The sequence below is a fragment of the Castor canadensis genome, chromosome 9, assembly GCF_047511655.1.
Source record: "Castor canadensis chromosome 9, mCasCan1.hap1v2, whole genome shotgun sequence".
In the NCBI taxonomy this organism is placed as follows: Eukaryota; Metazoa; Chordata; class Mammalia; order Rodentia; family Castoridae; genus Castor; species Castor canadensis.
In genome coordinates, this window is record NC_133394.1 from 46078172 (window position 1) to 46090974 (window position 12803).

A 12803-nucleotide genomic window follows, 5' to 3' on the forward strand; every position below is an offset into this window, starting at 1 on the left:
TCCCACCAACAGTGTAAGAGGGTTCCTTTTTCCCCGCATCTTCGCCAACACCTGTTGTTGGTGGTGTTGCTGATGATGGCTATTCTAACAGGGGCGAGGTGGAATCTTAGTGTGGTTTTAATTTGAGAATTCTATATTCATTCTTATATAGAGAGTACATCAACCATATCCATCTTCTTAATTTCCTTCTTTTACCCTCCCCCTCTTGTATGTGAACTCCTTTTAGTGTGACCAGTGTTTCATGATATTGCTGTATTTGTATTAGGTCTTAGTTTCCAATTTTTTGACTATTATGAATACTGTTTCAATGTGCATCTTTGTTCATAATTTTTTGTCCATGTGTTATATTCATTGTCCATGCTCATGTTAATTCTCTTAAATAGGATTATAGAATTAAAGCAAAAACCACCTACTTTTATAAAAGCTTTCTGGTATAAAACAACTGGCTCCGTCCCCTCCACCCCCACCACTGCAGGCAGCCTGAAAGCTTGCACCCATTTGTGCTCTGTCTCATAGGAAGGTCACTATTGTCCTACAGTGTCTGTGCCTCTCTGGTTGTAAGTGGAGTTTTAATGATTGCTGATGTGATAGGTAGAAATACTTTTGCATTCAAGTTTGCACAGATGTAGGGATTGGGCATGAGCAGGACTGTATTAGTTTATCTCCTCACTTATGTTTATCTTCCCTGATTTTAAACAGAGAAACATCTTTCTAAGTAGAGATCAGAGTCATCACATTTTTGCACTTAACTCTTTCACTCAAGTGGAACTCACTTTGTTGGTAAGGAGTAAGGTGAAGGCTTAGATGGGTTTATAGCCCAAATAGCTAACTTATTTAAGCCTTCTTCATGCCCTATTTAAATTAAATGCTTTATTTTTACTTGAGCAAAGCAATTGCCTTTTCAATCCTATCTGCTACATAACCTATGGATCCAGTAATTTACAACTTTTCAATTAAGCAGTAGAACCCTTTCCTCTCTTTAAGAGAAAAAGAAAAATATGGGAACTGAAACTCTCCTTAAGATACAAGCACATGAAAGAGGTGGAGTTAAGGTTGAGCTGTGCTGGCTGAGCAGGGACAAGTCTACCTTCTGTTCTCTTTCTCTGTCCCTGCTTCTCTGCATAACTGCAAGGGGAAGTATTTCTCAGCACAAAATGCACTTTAAACAAATGCACTTTCCTGCTTTTGTCTTTGCCCACATGGATTTCACTGCCTGGATGCTGCTCTCCCATATGGAGCTGTGGGTAGTTACAAAGAAATTTCATTTACAAAGACATCCCCAATCCCTGGATCAGAAATTGGGATCATCTCTCTCTGAAATCTTAAATCATTTATTTTTTCTTCTTAGGGCCCTTCCTCACTTGTGTGATAAATGTTGACATGTAAAATCTTCAGTTAAATATTTAGGAATTCTGGTACACTGAAGAATGCATACAGATAGGAAATATGCTTGCCCTAGCTGTGAAAGCAAAATAAATGTACCTCTACAAGCAAATGTGCCTCTACTCACGTGTAAGCTTCAAAGTCCCCATTGTTGATAGCTTCAATCAGCTGTTCAGTGACTTTGATAATCTCTTGCTTCCGTGCTAAAAGCAAAGATACAGAGTCAGGTGAGAACAAAAGACAAAAATCATGTAACTATAGCCCTAATAATGTTATTTTCCTTAAAGAGGGTACATCCTCCATGGAACAAATGCGCCGTTCCTTTCTCTACAATCTTGTTAGTCAAAGTGCACAGGCCAGCAACACCTGCCTCTTCCTGAAGTCACTAGAAACACAGAATCTTAGGTTTCAACCCAGTCATACTGACTCACAATCTGCTTTGTAACAGGGCTCTCAGGTGACTCCTAGACACATTATCTTTGGGAGAAGCCATTGCATCTCATTAGTTAGAAAAACTGTAGTCACCTGGAAGGTAAAATTCATTTTTACTATCTTATCAACTTGATTGGCTTTGTGAACATTTTCCTCTTCACCATTAACAAATGTGCCACTTAAAAGTTACTCTTTAAAATCTTAGAATAAACATGGGTGTGCAGGTGCCTCTGGAGTAACCTGTGTCACAGTCTTTTGGGTCTATCCCCAGGAGTGGGATTGCTGGATCATATGGCAGATCTATGTTTAGCTTTTTAAGTAGCCTCCAAATTTTTTTCCAGAGTGTTTGTACTAGTTTACATTCCCACCAACAGTGTAAGAGGGTTCCTTTTTCCCCGTATCCTAAAAGCAACTGAGGCCAATAGGAAAAGGGGACCAGGAACTAGAGAAAAGGTTAGATCAAAAAGAATTAACCTAGAAGGTAACACCCACGCACAGGAAATCAATGTGAGTCAATGCCCTGTATAGCTATCCTTATCTCAACCAGCAAAAACCCTTGTTCCTTCCTATTGTTGCTTATATTCTCTCTACAACAAAATTAGAAATAAGGGCAAAATAGTTTCTGCTGGGTATTGAGGGGGTGGGGGGAGAGAGGGAGGGGGTGGAGTGGGTGGTAAGGGAGGGGGTGGGGGCAGGGGGGAGAAATGACCCAAGCCTTGTATGCACATATGAATAATAAAAGAAAAAAAATCTTAGAATATATCTGTCTGCAGAGTAAAGATTACAGCTTGCATTGAGACAGTCAACTTTATGTGATCATTTGCATCTTATTACTGTTAGTGCAATCGGCCCTACAAAAAGGAATGCCAGCTCTGTGACTGGCCATCACATTTAGATAAATGGCTTTTAGAAACCCTGTAAATTAGAAAAGAGATCTATGAATCCATGTGGTAGACGTAGGCAGATGAGCAGATGGAAGCCCTCCCTCTTATGGCTGTCAAACCCAAACACCAAACATGACTTTTTCCTATTTTTAGCCCACAACAGGGCCAGAAATAGTTGACTTGGCTCTATTACTTATTTACTTATTCAGTAAATTCTTTTCAGATTACATCTGTCTCAAATATTCTTTCCCTTTCTTGAATGCCTACAGCGTCTGTATCATTCGTTTGGCAAGTATGTCGTACTTACTATACTTGACACTTTCCTGTGTAAAACCACTTGTTTGTTCAAATTTTATTAAAGTTTGCATACTGTGTAAGCTGCCTTCCTACTTAAACTAAAAGTTTCCTGTGAGAAAAGAACACCGTATTTCTTTGTAACCCCTAAAAAAGCTTTGCCCAATGTCTTTAAAAAAACAGATGCACAAAAGATTTGTGAACTTGATCAATTGAGATGAATGATAGCCTTAATTTCAGCACATTTATGAAGTTACTATAGGAAAGACTTTAACAGTTAAATCTTCCTGGGCTTTGTTTCAAGGGACATTGAGATACTTCCTCAAAGTCACTCTAAATAGGCTGTGGGGGAGGGGGAGTAAAGGACACAAAAAGTTATTTCCAATTTCTCTTAGTGAGGCAATAAGAGTGTGATCCATCATGGGAAAGTCAACTTGGTGACGTCTTCTTGGTGAAAGGAAATGAGTTTGGATTGTTTATGAAGCTGAGTTGCAGATTTTAATCACAAACTTAAAAGCTTATAATCACTTTCAAACTCCAGTTTATCCAGGTGAAGCCTTCCTTATTTAAAAATATTCCATAAACCTAATTTGAATCCATTAAGACTCTATTAAACTACCTGATCACAAATACAGTAATCAACATTTTGTGAAATGATTATTACATTTGTCCATAAAATGACCACAAACAATGTACAAGGTAAGAATTCACATTTAGTTACATAATACTTTTCACTTCTATAAAATAACATAACCCGGGGTTTTTTAGCTCCTGCACATCTCTAAAACATTTATTGACCCCGTTCATCTAATTGATGGATATCGATAACACATCAATTCTCAAAGAGTACCGACAGAGGTGGGGCAGGGGATGTTTCTGTAACAGGGAGGTTGACACATTCTAGCTCAATTTAGTGAGACCGTAGGTGATTCATGTGTCTGTGGCCTCAGCAGAATGAAGGTTTGGCAAAAGCCCACAACAGCTGACTGGATTCCAAAATATGAAGGGCACGAGTGAGGAGCAGCTCAGAAAGTGATATTATAAAAACATGGCTACCAAAGATTCTTTGTCATATGAAATCCTCATTTTAAACTAACAATTAACAGGGAATGGTGGTGTACACCTGTAATACCAGCACTTGGCAGGCTGAAGCAAGATGATCACAAGTTCCAGACCAGCCTGGATTATAATAGTGAGAACTGTCTCAGCAATAAAAACAAAACAAAAAACCAAAAACAACAAAAAAAAACAAACCAAAACAAAAACCTAGGAAAAGTTTTACTATGCTATATAGCTGATTGGAAAATAACAGTTTGAAAACAATGTAAATGTTTTTTAACCGACAAAAATTAAAAAAAAAAAAAAGAAAAAAGATGAACAAAAAAAGTCTTTTGTGGGCTTCAGGAGGCTGAAGCTGAGTCCACAGAGGTGAGAAGTTTAGGAGCAAGAGCTTCCTGAGGTTTCTGGAGCCTCTGCCTCCCTGGAGAGCACAGCAGGGAATCAGAGCCTTGGCAGGGGTGGCCTTTTTTCCTCCCCAAACCACCACTGTGCAAATGCTGATTGCTCCCTGAACATGTGGAAGCTACAAGGCTCAAATTTTGTCCTGGGTGCTCAGATCCACACTGATTGCCTTTTAGTTTTTATACTCAGAATCAATGGTGTTTTCACTGGCAGAGCACCAACTGGGGAGTAGCCAGGAGACCTGTGTGCTGCATCACTATGGAGGCAATGTGACTGTCTTGGCTGAGGAGGGGCCTGGGACTCAGGAGAGCACTCATTTCCCTGGGGCAAAGTAGCCTGAGTGAGTCAGGGCAGGCGGCACACAACAGCTGACTTTAAAGGAAAGCAGAAGCCTGGAAGTGAATCATTTGTATATAGAAGTTGGCGGCTGTCATTGGAGTGGTTGCCACAAGCCTGCATCTGACCTAGAGCAAGAGGGAGAGCATTGTGCTGGCTTGCTCTCCTCTCATCAGCAGGAGGCTAAGGCACAGTCACTGGGCTGGGCCCCTACCCAGGGGAGGGTCCACTTTTCTGTCCTTTCCTCTTCTGGAATATAAGAACTGACCATTCTAGAAGTCAAAGTTGTAAGAGTTTGGAACATGTCCCTAGTCTCACCAGCCTGAGGAGAGCGTGTAGCACTAAGGCATTCCCTGAAAACCAAGGCTTCCTCCACCCCACAGCTAGCCCTGTAATCTCAGGGAGTCAATTGCCCTGTAGTTTTATTTCTAGAATGGAGGTGCTCAGGCCTGTACCCACAGATCTCAAAATAGTTTCTGGGGATTCCCAGGTTTGGGAAAAGAAGACAAGAGTACATGTGATGGATGTTCCAGATTCTTAAGTATGATCACTTTCCATACAGAAAAACTGGGATGTTTTCCCACATAAATTCACATTTTTGACATTTTTATTGTTCTAAAGAGGCCTAAAGGGTAAGATAGGATGTGAATGGTCCCAGCGTTTGAAAAAATAAACAAATAAGCAAAGCCAACAAACAAAGCCACAATTGAGAGTAATTATGCAATAAAAACAATTTACAGATTTCAAGATTTCCTGAAATATCAGCTCCAATCACCACAGCAATGCTCTGAGGTATTTTGAACAGACATCACAGAGGTAACCAGAGTCATGGCACTGCCCAAAGGCAGGAGTGTGCTGATTCCTTCTTCCCCTAATCTTGGAACCCTCTCCTTTCACTGAACTTCACTTTCTGCCTCCTCCCACCCCTTTTTTCTGTGCTAGGGGTGGAAATGACCAACTCACTCCTGCTATATCCCCAGCCTTTCTGCTTAAACACTTGCCTGATCATATGAGCTCACTCTTATTTGCTGTTTTCTTTCTTTACCTTTTAAATATTTTCATTCCTTTTCTAGGTTCAATTCGAGGCCCTTGGGGATTAGGGGTATACCTCCCTGGTAGATCAGATCACTTGCATAGTGTGTTGGAGGCTCTGGGCTATATCCCCAGGGGAAGGAGGTGTACCAAAAAAAGTCAACTTGAAGCTCTCTTCTCACTTCACCCTGTATTCCTAGGGGCCTGGCTACATATGTGTTTTTAATTGCCATGTATGTCCTGTTAAAGGACAAAATTATAACAACAATTTCAAGATCTTAATTAGCTTTAGTTTCAATTCTAGAATCAGGCAACATTTCAATCCATCAAATAGATAAAGGTGTTGCAGTGAGATGAACCGAGATGGTTAGTTTTATAGATAGAGAAAGAAGAAAGCAGACACAAAAAATGGATTGATCATTTCATGGCGAAAAGGAGACAGACCAGGGACAAATAACTGGCTGGCTGACGTCAGCTACCTTACATTGTGTAAGGATTAGGCACAGGGAACTTCATCATTTGCAGTTGAAAATGCCTATTTGGGAAGTTTGGCCATTACCTCTTTAATCCTGATTTCTAGAGAGGACCTATAAATAGCTTAATTTTAGCTTAGTGACATAGAACTTAAGCATCTGTGACTCCACTCTGACATAGCTTGGTCTGTTAGGACCCAGTGCAGAAACAGTCCAAAAAAACAAAGACCAAAAAAAACTGAAACAAACAAATGAACTAACAAAAAACAAGTCTTTCACTAATTTTTATTCAATAACCAATCACTCCTAAATTGTGGCTTTCTTTCTAGAACTTTCCTCCAGATGTGTGTGTTAAGGTCTCATTTGGAAATCTCTACTTGGACATGTCAAATGTACCTCAAACCCAGCATACCTAAACTAAGCTAATATTATTAAATAACTTCAACCATAACAAACCTATTTGCACTTCCATGGATCTCCATCTTGGTGAATGACAATGCTATCCAACCAGATGCATAAATAAAGAAGAAGCCTGAGAATCATCTCGGATCCCATCATCTCACCCTTCTCATTCAGTCCATCAAATTCTGTTGCTGTTGTCTCTTAAAATCTTATCTATCAATTCTCATCTCTTCTTCAGCCTCACTCTGAGACAAGCACCCACTGTTTGTCGTCCAGGCTCTTGTAGCACCCTTCCTACTGAAGATTTCTGTGGATACTTTGGCACCTAGCCATTCCATGTCTCTAATGCAGTCAGATCTATGCTTATCTCTTCAGATAATCTCCTATTTGAGCTCTTAGAATAAGGGTCTGAAGAGAGACTACAAAACCTTTTATAATCATTCTGTTCCTCTCCTCTCCCCATGCTGCCTTCTTTCAGCAATTCAAAATGACTTCATTTCCTCCTATAATGATTCCTGTTACTGGCCTTGCATAGGCTGTCCTGTCTTCTTGGAAAACTGTCTCCTATTTTTTTAAAAAAATCAGATTGCAATTCAACTATTATTTCTTCAAAAAAGACTTCCTTGACACTCATATTAGGCCAGGTTCCCGGGACATTATGAATCACACATATCCTACTCTTGCTTTTTTTTTCAAAAGTAGCTAGTGCACTTGTCTTTATATGCTCACTGTGCACATTTGATTAATCAGTTTTAATCTATTACTTTGAAAGGGGCAGTTATAGACCTTTATAATGCTAGTATCTAACATAGTATGTGGTCTTAGAAGAAATGTTCAATAAATATTTGAATGACTCCAGAGCATCTAGTTTCCAGTCTCATGGGCTTCCCGTACATGACACTGTGTCATTTGGTGGTGGTCAGTAGCCTCCACAAACCTGGGGCTGAGGGCATAGTTCTCAGCTCAAAACCTCAAGTTCCTTCTGGACTCTACTCTTTCTTTGTCCCCTTTTATAATCTTCCATGAATCATTATTTTTCTCCTTAGGTACAGTCTCAGTCTCTTTGTTATTTTATTTGCTCACCCTTGGCAATCTGATTCCCCTCACGCTGAAGACTGCCAAACTTCTATCATTGAGGCCTTAAGTCTTTCCAGGTTCCATGTTTCTATTTCTAGCTGCATTCTAAACGTTACTAGCAGGCCTAGTTTATCTTCCTCCTCAAACCTACTACTTCTCTTATATTTCTCATCTTTGGGAGTGGCATCATATTCTACTCAGCTGCCCTAACCAAAGACCTTGGTGGCTCCTTTTAATTTCTCACACAGTTGGTCACTAGCTCTTCTCTACATCTTTCTCACACATTTTCTTCCACTCCAGGCCCTTGCTACTGTTTTGATTCAGGTTCTTAGAAGTTCCCAGCTCTTCTTACTCCAAGGTCTTCTCCAATACCAGCTTGTTCCACTCCTCACTGTTGCACAATTTTCTCTCTATAGAGCAGAACTGAGCACAATTGTCTCTCTATAGAGCAGAACTGACACCATTTGTGCCACTAGCTTCAAGGTTTCAGGCTCCTCCTTCACTGTCTAGAAATCAATGCTCAAATATCTTTGTTTTAAAGCTCTTCCTATGTTTTTCCAGCTTTATTTCCTAAGATCTTTTGTCCCACAGGGGTCCCACAGAACTCATTCTCCAGCCATGCCAAGAGGTTTACTCTTCTTGGAGTCCTGGCTCTATAATGATGCTGTGTCTTCCTTCCCACTATTCCTTCAGCCTGGAAACTCTCCCTTTTCTGCCTGGAAATCCCAATACTCTGCTTAAATGTTACCTCCTCAGTACTGTTGTTTCTGATGGCTCCAGACCCATCTATTTTGTCTGACTGTGATCTTACTGCATTATCATAGGATGTTCATATCTGACCAGACCTTGACCATTTTGTTCTTTGAACATCTAGTACTCAGTTAGTGTTTATAAATGCAGGCATATATAAATAATACACAAAAAATATAGGCAAAAAATACAATGCACATTTCAAAACAGTGGATAAATGACAAATAAGTACATGATGATAGTGTGTGATAGCCTGGATGTGATTGTGACAGTTGAGAAGGCTCTCATGGATCCTGGATCTTAAGTGAGCAGAATGACAACAATATATGAAACTAGAATTTTCCATGATGGAGTGACAGCAGATTTAATGTGTAAATGGCTAAGAACATAAACCATATTCTTATTAGTCAATGTTGAAACATATGACTTCTTTCCAAGACAAAGAAAAGATAGAAAAGAATGCAAAGAAAGATCTTCATTACTTGAGGTTGAGCTTTTCATTTGTTTAGGTTTTGGATTAGTCAGTTTAATGAGGTAAAACCACTTGATAAACCCTATTCAGGAGTCTAGTTGCCTACAATTAAACTTGGACTAGGGAATGAACTGTATTTATACCTACAAATTGGTTTCCACTAGGATGATTGCAGAGTGCTATATGTTGAGCTCTTTCAATGATCAAAAGTTGGGCAATTAAAATTTATTGTTCAGCTTACTTTGGGTATGTCACCTTTACTTAGCAATTCTGCTCATCTACTCTTAACCTGTGTACTCTTATTTAATTTAACTTCTTCTTTCTACATTTCTGAGAGGTAATTCATTACTTGGATGCCAGACACTTGAAGGACAAGAAGGTTAAGTGACTTGCTCAAGTCATCCAGCAAATTCAGTAGCTGTGCCAGGGCTGGAGCTTTATTTGGCTGAGGTTCTTGTCTGCTGCTTAATTCACTGATCTATGTTCATTTCCAGTCCACAGTGCCCAATTCAATATTTTGAAATCGTAAGCTTAAATGAACCACCTAAGTGCCTTTGAACTTTCTCTGGCAAGGTGACTGACTACTTAATTACTGGGCCATGGTTGTAATTAATTATTATACCAACTTCACACAACTGGGTGCCCCATGGCTTTATTGTCTTTTTCCACACTGCCATTAACAAAAATAACCCTTGGGAATAGTTATTTGAGGCAAATATACAAATTAGGATCATTTTCAAGCTGCTGGTAGTTTTGTAGCAAAAGGTGCCTATCAACTCTGCTATGTTTAGCATTTTCTGTGCAATTAAAAGACTTGTTTCTTAGTGACTTTGTGTTTGCTTCACCAGTCTGATGGTAACATCAGGGAGAGCAATTTTCATTATTCTAGCTTTTAAAATTACATTTACCAAAGCTTCTAAGGTTGATTGGTTTAATAATCTGTAATATTTTATTCAAATATAAGACCTAGCAATTGCTAAATTTATATATAAGAATGATTTCAAGAATTACTGAAAAGTTCATTTATCTAGAAGTCACCTGTTCAATAACACAAACTTTTCAGCCCTTTAATCACTTGAACCTCTGAAGATAAAAAAAATTAAATCATTACAATCATCTTTGCTCTATAATACAGAGTAGCTTCAAAGTATAAATGTTAGCTAATTGGGGAAGAAGTACTATTAGTCTTAGCCCTGTTGACCTATCATGGCCTAACAATAAATGATGAACACATATTTAAGAATAGAAAGTTCCAGCACTGGAGTCATTTAGTATAATTGCAAATTTTTAATAAAGTTTAGAAGGATAGTATTGGGTTATAGTATAATAATATAAATAATACTCCCACAGTATTATCTGGAAAATGAAGAGATGTGTAATTACAAATACTTTCATAAAAATGACTTAAATGTTTTGTGGTATAAAGAAATTATTAGTGTTTATGCAGAACACTGGCTTCTATAAAAGAATACAGCCCAACCACAATCAAGTATTTGGGTAACATCTACCCCCAGATGACTTGTAGACTCAGGATAGAGCGTCTCGAATGCCAATGAGTATTTTAAATTTTGAGATGCTCCATTAGTCAGTTAGGTGTGGTACCACTTCCAGTTAAGAGTTGATGACATTGTAGGGAACTGGTTTAAAGACTCATACCATCTGCTTGGATTTAAGATTACAAACCATAGTCTCCTCACAATCATGCCTATATGTTTCATCATGAGGGAATTTCTAAGCATCCTTAAGGGGTACTTTTGGTTCTTTGGGTTGAACCAAGTGACAGTTTTGCAAAAGGGAAAAATGTCAGAAAAGTCAATGAGATGTAGAATTTGTAGATAACTATAAAGGGTTTTTTTGGTTCTTTTTTTGTCCTGCAGAAAATCTAGTTTCCTCTATACCTTGGTACTGCAACAAACGCTTCCTGTCAATTTTTTAAAATTTATTTTCCTATCAATTTTACATAACATTAATCAGAGCAGAGCATGTATCTGTCAGGACAAATGTTAATGTCAGAGTGTTAACATTCTTTCCTTCAATACTTCATAGCCAGAAGTGTAACACATTGACAATAAAGTGTTGTGCAGCCATAACCGTAGCTTTTAATATTTTCAAGGACTTCTATCATAGTTGTTTAGCTTTTAATTAATTTAGTTCCTTTTAAAAAGAACATGCTTTCAGGAAAAGCATAAAATTTGAATTTAGTAAAAAACATAGTTCAATAAATTCTTGGGTAAGTTTACTTCCCTGAATGACTCATCTGGTAGAACTGTGCGTGTGGATGAAGAAATGGAGAATACAGACTAAAGAGTATATCCTGTCTACATGAGCATCATATCCCTTTGTTAGTTTTACAATGAATACAACAGAACAAAAACCAACCAACTAAACAGATATCTGCAATATTAATCGAAGTGGGATGTCCCTAGATTTTTTAAAAAAAACTAGTCTGACTAGAGTAGAACAACTGAAATATCTTATTGCTTCAAATGCATTGAGTTCTTTATTGCTTCAAATGCATTGAGTTCCATCTGACACTTTTCAAGGTTTTTCTCCTCTTTTTTCCAGGTTAGCAGAAGCTCTTTGTCATATTTCAACATTTCTCACACCAGTGTTGCCTCATGAGGTTGAAGTCAAACAGTTTTATCACCTAACATTGTATGGATATTTCAACTGTAAGAAAGTCACTTCACTGTTGTGAAAGTGTTAAACATGTCCATTTAACCCATTTGATCTGTTTTCCTCAAAGAGATTGCCAAGGTAACAGCAGATTCCACTACTGCCCAGGATACACGGCAGCATCTCCATCGCATTCACAGATTTTCTAGCTAATTCTTATCTTCAGCAGGTGCAAAAATAGTAGCTTCTACTTTCATTACAAAGTCTATCGTTATCCAATGCACAGTTCAATGAAAGAGAATCTGCAAGGGCAAATTGGGTTCAGTGAAATGAGAAGAAAGGTCAATTCAGAAAACATGGTAGAGCTGGGTGCTAGTGACTGACGTCTGTAGTCCTAGCTGCTCAGGAGGAAGAGATCAGGAGTATCAAGGTTCAAAGCCACCCTGGAAAAATAGTTTATGAGATCCTATCTCAAAAAATACCCAACACAAAAAAAGGCCTGGTAGAGTGGTTGGAGCAGTAGAGTGCCTGCCTAGGAAGCACGAGGCCCTGAGTTCAAATCCCAGTACTACAAAATGTGTGTGTGCGCGCATGCACACACACACACACACACACACACACACACACACACACACACCCACCCACCATAAAAATATATAGTAGAATCCGATCCTTCCCATGCATTGTCCAAAAATAAATGGGGAACTAGTCAAAAAATTTTATACAACTACAATAATTAAGGAATATCTTTTCAAGATGTAAAGTTATGGGAAAATGATGGACTCCTTGATAAGCCCATAGTGTAATGTATTTGTCTATGGCATTGTGAGTTCAAAGGACAGGACTCAATGTAATTTCTGTGCCAATATGCCCAACTTTGATGATTATTACAGCCTTCTGAGATATCAGCCCATTGGTCTGATAAGGCAAAGCAGTGGTAGAATGCTTGCCTAGCATGTGCAAGGCCTGGAGTTCAGGCACTGAAAAAGGAAGGAAGGAAGGAAGGAAGGAAGGAAGGAAGGAAGGAAGGAAGGAAAATATGATGGAAGGAAGGAAGAAAAGGAAAAGGAAAAGAAAAAAAGAAAGCAAAGCAGGAGTCACCCTGGATAAATTTAAATGGTCTGTCACAACTTCTAAGACCTACTTAGGTTTAGAGGAAAATTATGTGTATGTTCCATTTTTGCCACAGAG

At 38.7% G+C, this 12803-nt stretch overlaps 1 protein-coding gene across 20 annotated transcripts in view; it reads right to left on the reverse strand.

Moving 5' to 3' along the window:
* The window catches only part of Camk2d (calcium/calmodulin dependent protein kinase II delta), a 294100-nt gene that overhangs the window by 11751 nt on the left and 269546 nt on the right, over positions 1 to 12803 (reverse strand). For all 20 annotated transcript variants that reach the window (XM_074041587.1, XM_074041583.1, XM_074041578.1 and 17 more), the window contains one exon: positions 1511 to 1586. In XM_074041587.1, the coding sequence (XP_073897688.1) occupies positions 1511 to 1586 (76 nt within the window). The remainder of the gene's footprint in view (positions 1 to 1510; positions 1587 to 12803) is intronic.